Source organism: Bubalus kerabau, chromosome 20 (assembly GCF_029407905.1).
Source record: "Bubalus kerabau isolate K-KA32 ecotype Philippines breed swamp buffalo chromosome 20, PCC_UOA_SB_1v2, whole genome shotgun sequence".
NCBI classification, from domain to species: domain Eukaryota; kingdom Metazoa; phylum Chordata; class Mammalia; order Artiodactyla; family Bovidae; genus Bubalus; species Bubalus kerabau.
Genome location: NC_073643.1, coordinates 60,317,512 through 60,326,113, shown reverse-complemented (window position 1 = coordinate 60,326,113; position 8,602 = coordinate 60,317,512). Strand labels below are relative to the sequence as shown.

The following is an 8,602-nucleotide window of genomic DNA, read 5'->3' as shown; positions in this document are numbered from 1 at the left end:
GCAGCAGGGCTGGGGTGCGGCCTGAGAGTCCGCATTTTCTCACAGGCTCCTGGGGGGCACCCATGCTGTCCATCTGAGGACCAGAGTCTGAGCAGTGAGGCTGTAGGGTGTTGCGGGAGAAGGATGGGGAGGAAGAGGAGAAGGATGGGAAGTGGGGGGAGGCCAGGGGGTGGGGAGGAGGAGGGGGAGGGGAGGGGTGCAGGAGGAGAAGAGGAAGAAGGGAAACTGCGGAAGAGAGGAGAGTCCTGCCCTGGAGCAGGAAGTCAGGCTGGCGGAGAAGGGAGACGAGAAGAGCAGCAGGGCAGGCTGACGGACCAGCCCAGGCTGCCGGGAGCATCGCCCCACTTGGGGTGGGAGGAGCCGAGGCAGCTCAGGTGTTCTGAGTCAGGCAGGAATGCGGAGCGGCTAGCACTGCCCTTCAGGGCCTCGCTGTGCCATGCCATGCCATGCTGGTTAAATCAGGCCGCGGTTGGCAGAGGAACCGGCCTGCTGGGCTGCCCAGCGCACCCCCCTCTGCCCGCCACCGCCGGGGCCTCTGCAGTTCCGTCTCCCACCTGCCAAGAGCGTCTCCCACCTGACAAGAGCAGGGCGGCCCCAGGGTGGCAGCTGTGCTCCCTGGGGATGCGGCTGCAGCGGGCAGGTGGGCGGGCAGGGCCCCGGCCTGGGGTCTGCGCCCTTGCTAGACCCGCAGGCTTTTGGAGCTGGGGCATCTAATCAGAGCCAAGGGGGATGCTGAGGCCCAGGGAGGGGAAGGTCCTGGCTGGACTGTCAGGACCGGAAGTCTGGGGGAGCCTGGCTAAAGGGCCAAGGGGCAGAGGTGAGGGGAGGGCACGTGTTTCCCCCAAACACGTCCCGTCCACTCTCCTTGGGCGGAGCAGGCATCCTGCCAACTGTCACTGGGGGTACTCCACTCACACACACAGTGACCCCCAGGGTACCCCTCCAAGCAGCCGCTGGCCACGACATGCCCACTCAGGCACCTGCCATATGGGGGGCAGGCTCCCCACTGCACACAGCGGGGCTCACAGCTCTGGGCATGCTCCCTCAGAGCATCTCGATAAAACTCAGGGCCCCCAGGCTTTCCAAGGTGACATCTGTGGTCTTTCATCCTTGGTTTAAAGGTATACGTTTATGAGTAGGACATAGAGCATATTAAGCACTTTACAGGTTGAGATACAATGAGGATTGACCCATAATTAGAATATTTTATACCATGACTTGATATAATAGCTTTTAACTGTCATATAAAATAAGCTACTCAGAATCTGAAATTATGTGAAATTGTACTGAAAGTGGGCTTTATCCATTTTGTCACTCAAAAAGTGAGAAACTTAAAAAAGTAAGATCCAGTTAGATTGGGAAGAATTAACTTTAGAAGTTAATTAACTGACTTCTCTCCAGGTGTCCTAAATTCAGAACATCTCAACCCAGCCACGCACGCCCCTGGGGAATGCCACAGGCCTGGGGGACACAGGAGGCCTTGTTTGAATGCACTGATCCATCACCCCAAATTGGCACTTCCCTGCACCCCCTAGTTTCGGAGCCGAGAGCTTTTTATACCCAGAACAATAGGCCATAACTCTGTCCCAAATGGGTGAGGATATGAATCCAGGCCCCAGCGTTCCTTCCCACTGCTCAACACTGCCCCCAGAGGACGCTGGGAGTTTCCGATATGCCTGGTCACTCAGCCATGTCCGACTCTTTGCGACCCTTTGGATTATAGCCCGCCAGGCTCCTCTGTCCATGGAATTCTCCAGGCAAGAACACTGGATTGGGTTGCCATGTCCTATTCCAAAAGCAGCTTCTGACCTGCGGCTCATACCAGCCCCTCTGACAATGTCCCACGCCTGGTTCTGACTACCCTCCTCCTAGGAGCCTCCTCCAACCCAGCCGCGTCCCTCCCCTGAGGCTGCAGCACGCCCCACCCACAGGAGCAGCTCTGCGCCTTGCTGGGTCTCCCCCTGCCCCACCGAGAGAAGCCTTGTCTGACTCATCCCTCCAACTCCCACCCTGCCAGCTCCTGGGGAAGCAGAGCGTTGACAAAGGCTGCCAGAATCTCCTGGAGGTGGTAACAGCACCTTACCCCTCCCGGCTCAGGGAACAAAATTACCGGCTTGACAGCCGACAGGAGTCTGCCTCCAACTTGGGCGCCTTGATCATTTTCCTTTGATTTAGACCATGAGCTCCTGTTCTCCTCCCCCACAGGGGGGCGAATGGCGTTTCCGTGGTTCCTGAAAATAAAGTATTATGTTTACACAAACACCCTACCTCTGTCCATCAATGCCCTCCACCTGGACCCAATGGGCAGTAGGGGCAGGAAGTGGGGCCTACATCTTCTGCATTTTAAGATGCTTCGGTCCCAAACCTATACTTTTGAAGAAAAAAAAGACACACTCCAGCACACAAAACATCCTTCATCCAGTGCCTCTGTCTTTGTCAGCTGCCAAAGAGAAGCTGATCCTTTCGTGTCTGGTTATGAGTGAGCTAAAACTAGTCCTTTCCTGCCTCTGAAATGAGTGGCTTGGGAGTAGGTTAGTGGGCAAGGTGGGACTCCTCACTTCTGTTGATATCAGCTGACTGGCCGTGGCTGCCAGAATGCTGGACTGTAGGGAGTCCAAGGCAGAGTCCTGCCTGAGCAAGAAAGAGAGTTCTGGGAGTGATCAGCAATGTCTGCCAGGGACACAAGAAGGGGCCGGGGGCAGGCACGTGCCAGAATGCTTACTGTTCATGGAGCAACTCAGAGACTGAAAGCTGGTGGCCTGAGAGGTTTCTTGGGCCTCCACAAGTTGGTTTTTCTAAAAAATATATATATATATTAAAACTTTATTACCAATATGTATACACAGGAAGGTTTTACCTCCCCCGAGCTGGAATTTCAGAGTCTCTAGAAAACCAGAAGAACGGGCCAGCAGGGCTCTGCTCCCACCTGGCAGGTGAGCCCAGTGGGCGAGGCCACCCACCCTCAGCCCCGCACTCTCCGGGCCGCGTGCTGGGCTGTCCCGTGGTTTGTGAGCCTGCACCTGCCTGTGATTTGACTCCATCGGCCTGGTGAGCGGCAGCAGGGACTCTGGCGGGGAAGGTTTCACAGCCCCCAGGAGAGCGAGGGCGGTTGCCTCCAAGCCCCAGGGAGACGAAGCTAGAGCAGCTCACAGTTACTGAGCGCCACGCGCTTGCTTGCCAGCATGCTGGGGGTCTAACACAGCAGCTCCCGGAAGCCACACAGCGCACCGTGGAGGAGGAGGCTGCGTGACTACTGCCACTTTGCAGATGGGGGAACTGAGGCTCCGGGAGGTGACAGGGCGTCCTCAAGGTCATGGCCGCCTGCTGGTGAGCGGCAGAGGCAGGCGCCCTGCGGTGGCCGGGCCCGTGCCTCAGGCCCTGGGCTGCTGCCCTTGGCCTCCCGACACGCCCCACTCCGTGGAGAAGGACCCAAGGGGCGAGCCACCGCCACCCCGGGGCGACGGTCCCTGGGAACCACGGAGCAATGGGAAAACGCACCTCCCGGTGCTTGCAGTCGTCTCCATTTGCTTTCAGCAAATACTCCCCACGTGAAAGTGGTCACGTCATGAGTCTGCTGATGAAATCCTCCCCGCAGGAGTTTATGTGCGCCACTTACATACAACATAAAACCCAACAAGAGAACAGACGATCCCCAAACGCACGGTTCTGGCTTTGTTTTCTTCCCGTCTCTCTTTAACTGAGATCGCTCACCTCATGTGACATTAAAATTGGGGCTCCAGACGGGCTCCTTGAAGGTTAGTCGTGGGGGAAAGGCCCCCGCCATCCACCGATGAGTCCTTGTGTCCTGGGTGGCTACTCCGGGTGGAGGAGGAGCAACCTTGACCGTCAGGAGAAGGGCCTGGTGTACTACCCGGGGGAGGAGGGCCCGCTAGTCACTTTCTGTCTCTGGGCCTCAGTTTTCCCGTCTGCACGATAAGGGAGTTGAACAACAAGAAAAAGTACAACTCATGATTGTTCTCTGTTAATGACCTTGACTCTTGACCCCCTCCTCTCACACCGTGACTTTGCAGCACCCCCCAGCCAAGGTAGCCTGTCCCCAAGCCTTGATTCTAGATTCAGATTCATGACTCGCTTTGTTCAAGAGACTGGAGAGCAGCGGCTCGCAGCCCAGCCCCGGGGGCGGTGTGCGTCCCCACCTCCTCTCTTGGTCCTGGTCGTCACCTGGCCCACTGGGGTGATGAGAGCACAGAAGCCCAAGGAGGAGAAAACCAGAGCTCTGGGGAGGAGGGCCCTGCGTGGTTACCTCCACGGCGCCTGCCCGAGTGCCTGGTCGGGGCGCTGACGCAGGGCACGCTTCCCACTCCTGTCAAGGCCACCAGGAAGGCCTGTCAAGCTCCAGGCAGAGCCCAGGAACGAACAGGCTGAGGGGAGGGGTCCGAGGCCGCAGCCGCGTCACTCAGACTCTGAGACAAGCAGTGGAAAGCTGCCCCACCGGGTTCAGCCAGAAGGGAGTTCATGCCGTGCTTTGTAGCAGTCACCTACTGCTGCAGTAACGCTGCCCGACAAGCCGCCCCCAGCGTCGGTGAGCTTGTAACCGCCGTCACTCACGCCCGGGCCAGGCGGCTGGGGGTGGGGACGCGTGTCTCAGGTGCCCTGGGCCCCCCTGTGATTCTGTCAACGGCAGAAGCACACGGAGGGTCAGGGGAACTGGTGAGGCCTCTAAGCCCAGGCTCTGAATGGACACGTGGCCACCTCCACCCACATTCCACTGGCCAAAGCAAGTCACGTGACCTCCACGGCGGCGGGGTCACGCATTCAGCCTTGGGGGAGGCGCAGGGAGGCGGAGGGCTGGGAGGAACGTGCAGCCCATGTACCGCCTGTTACCCTGGTGCCACCGCGGGCTGGCGGGTAGGGAGGCCCCCCAGGTGTTTGGAAGGCCGCTCTGCAGACGGGGGAACATGAGCCCCCTCCCACCGCAGACAGTGGGCCTGCACCTCGGCCACCTCATCTGTAAACCCCGTGCCTTTCCCACCCACCTGGACGCCCAGGCTGTGGTGTGTCTCAGAGCTGGTGTCTCAGACCTTGAGATGTAACATGTCTAATACGGCCCCCTCCCCGCCCCCAACACACACAGACATAGAGAAACAGGAGGAGACAGAGAGAAACAGAGTTATTTTTTGGCCAAACTTAGGAATTCTAGAGGGGAAAAAAAAACCCTATATGCAATACTGTATTTTTAGCACGAAATGGTGCTGAAAGCATTTTTTGGCACCCTTGAGAGAGTGAAAGTTGCTTGGTTAGCTCGGGAACAGAAAACGGAGGCGAGTCACCGGGTTTTGTCAACGCCCTCGCCTCCGGCCGGGTCTGGTTGTTTCCAGTAGCACGTGCTTTAAGATGATGGTGACGTCTGGGGAAAAGAAAGCCCAGACCTCTCGGCCTTGGCCCGGGTGTCCGTCCAGCTCTGTCAGGGGTCAGAGTGCCTGAGATGAGCAAAGGGAGGAAGACGCAGTGATCAGGGAGGAGACCAGCTGGGCAGACCCTGACACATTACCATTTTCATCTGAAAGAAGTTGAGTCATCCGTGGCCCTCACCTCCAGGGGCTGGGAAGGGCCATGGTTGCAGACTCTGGCCAACAGGTAAGGTGGGAGCTGTTTGCTGAGGAGCCTTCCAGAAGAGAAGCCTTCAGCCCTTAGAAAGAGACAGGGAGGGTTTGTCTCTGCGCTTCTTCTTCTGGACGCTGCCATGTCCAGTCGTGATGTGATACCTGGATCCTGGCAGCCACCTTGTGCCACTGAGGGCCGTGCCTGAGAGCTGTGCTGACTTGTACTGAGTGCTGAGTGCCAGGCGGGCCCTGTGCTGAGCATGTGTGCGTGTGTTAGTCACTCGGTTGTGTCCGACTCTTTGCAACCCCATAGACTGTAGCCCGCCAACCTCCCCTGTCCATCAGATTCTCTGGATGATCTCTCTAGAGGAGATTCTCCATTCTCCTCTGTCCTGGGTCTCCCACATTGCAGGCACATTCTTTACCGTCTGAGCCACCAGGGGCATATGGTATCATTACATGCTTTCTAGGTGTTCCTGTGGACCAGACTGCAGAGACACACCAGGTCTGTTCCCATCCTCGAGGCTGGATCAGCCAGGGCGGGGCAGTAGGGCTGATGATGGTCACAGAGATCCCTCAGAGGGGAGGGAGGCCCGGGTGTACAGCCAGAGGAGAGGCCCATAGAACAGACCCGCTCCCCATATTCACATAACGGGAAGTGGCAACACCGGCCTGGGTGGGCTCCAGGCAGGACGCAGGGGACTCCGGCAATAATCACACTCGTGTTAAGAAATTAAATCGAGCTTTATTAAATAAACCAAGTAGAAATGTGCCTATTTACATCCAAGTTGTCAGTTTGAGCTCAAGTAATATGCCAAGGCACAATTCTTCCTGTCTCTAGCTTTAAAAAAATAAATTGCGTGGTCCAGCCCCAAAGGACTGAGGCAGATTCAGGCATACGGCTCAGGTTCAAAGCTGGAGGCCCCACGGCAGGGTCCACGCGCGCCGGGCTCTGGGGCTTCCTGGGGGCAGCCCGGCTCCCCGGCCACGGGAGGGCCGTGTCCTGGAGGTCTCAGCTGCCACATGGACGAGGGCTGGGCAGGAGGCCGTTTTCCGAGCTGCCTCTTCCCTGGCCCCTTCTGGGGAGCTGCCTTGAGGGAGCCTGTCCCGCAGGGCGGCGGAGGCTCAGATCGGCAAGGTGCTTCGTACAGAAGGCGGGGCGGAGAACGCGGGCCTGTGCGTGGGTAGAGGACTGAGCACACGGGCAGTGCCTGGCTCCAGGTCAAGGACACCTCCCTGATTCCAACTCTGAAGCCCCTGTGCTGATAGTGAAGCCGGGACAGGCAGGACGGGCTGTCCCCCGGGGCGGAGGCCAAGTTCACCACCGGGGAAAACAAAGAACCACAGAGGACACTGTCCGTTCACAGCGGCCCTCGGTGGGGGCAGGAGGAAAGGCTCCCAGCTCCGGGAGTTTCAGGAGCCCCTGAGGCTGATCTGGGCGCCCTGGCCCAGCCCTGAGGCTCCTCATGTAGCCCTGGGGTGGCCCCGGTCACTTGCGCCCATTTGCTCCAATCATTTCCCAGCAGGAGCCGGACGGGGGAAGTGTCGGGTTTCCAGAGAGAAAAGAACTCACACAAATAAAAAACATCACTGACAAAGTCCTTTCCCTGAGAACACTGCTCTCACAGCATCTACAGAGCCCTGGTCCACAGACGGCCGCCTGCTCTAAGCCTGAGAACGGTGTCATTCTAGAGACCCCAAAATAGTAAAAGCTGCGTGTGCTTCAAGAAGCCCCAGACAACAGGTCGAGGAGGGAGCCAAAGTCTTGGCCTCTGCAAGACTCAGTAAAACAAAACAATAAAAACAAAACAAAACAAAAAACCCAAACAACAAACTTAAATTCCTACATGTAAGACTGAGCTCGTGGGCACAGCCTAGACTCCAGTTACAGGCAGGGGGTGGCGGTGATGGTGGCAGGGGCGGCTGGGGCCGGGGCTCGCTCCAGGCTGGACCCTGCAGGCCCGTCCCTGGGGGCGGTGGGGCCCGGGGTCTCGGCCAGCTGCCTAGTGGGACGGGTACCATGGGCTCCACAGCCCCGAGGCGGGGCTGGTTCGGCGGGCAGGAGGGAGTGCGTTGAAAGGTGTTGGCGATGAGGCAGCAAAATCTAGGCAGGAAGAGAGACGCGGTCAGCTGAAGGGAGACCTCAACGCCCCTGGACTTCGCAGGCCCGCGCCAGATGATGGTCAGGAAGCGGCCCAGGCTCCCGGGCCGGTAGGCGGGGTCCACAGGGGCCTGCTGAGCTGCACAGGCAGAGGCCTGGGCCACAGCCTGACCTCCCAGAGCGCACAGCCTGCCGGGCAGAGACTCAGGATCTCAGGACCACGTCCCATCCAGGGGGCACTCGGGGAAAGGGGCCTGTCCATCTGGGCAGTGAAAGCTATAGGAACAGAGTCCAACGTGTGTGGGTGGAAGGGTCTGGGGTGCTCAGGAGGCAAGGTGAAGCCCCCGGCACGACTCCCGCAAAACAGGGAGGCGTGTGCTGGGGGATGCGGGTTGCAGGGCGAGGCCCACTGCAGGACAGCTGATCAACAGGACAACGACAGTAAATAACAGGACGACTCTGTGGTCAGAGTCGACACAGGGAAGCGAGCTGCTGAGCAGTCCACGGCCTCCCCTGGGCGTCACAGGCCTGAGAGCTAGCCTGGACGAGGGCTGTGATTCTGGGGTCCAGGACACGTGGAAGGTCTTGTTACCCAGCAACATGCATCTATACAGAAAGCTGTGTCCTCTTCCAAGAAACTCACAGGCCCCTTGAAGCCAGGCCATGCCCCCATGTAGGTCAGTAGACACCCCCTCAAGGATTCTTTGTGTCGAGGAGGGAACCCTTGAAAGGGAATCGGGAGACACAGGGCCGCCATGTACAGCGGTGCAGGTTGCACACTGCACAGCCCCAGGAGACGCACTCGTGGGGTCACCAGGGCCTCAGGACTGCAGAGACAGCTGGATTACGAAGAGGAGTGAATCATGCGATTCTTCTCTGAGCATCATCTCCTCGGGACCGCCCAAACCCTCACCTCTGAGTCAGCCCATCCGCCCCT

The 8,602-nt window shown here is 58.6% G+C and overlaps 1 protein-coding gene across 1 annotated transcript in view; it reads right to left on the bottom strand.

The window, feature by feature from the left end:
* Positions 1-6,289: 6,289 nt before the first annotated feature.
* Positions 6,290-8,602, bottom strand: part of NUP210 (nucleoporin 210) — a 90,279-nt gene continuing 87,966 nt past the window's right edge. The window contains exon 40 of the mRNA XM_055557838.1: positions 6,290-7,668. Coding sequence (XP_055413813.1) covers positions 7,568-7,668 — 101 coding nt within the window. The 3' untranslated portion in view covers positions 6,290-7,567. The remainder of the gene's footprint in view (positions 7,669-8,602) is intronic.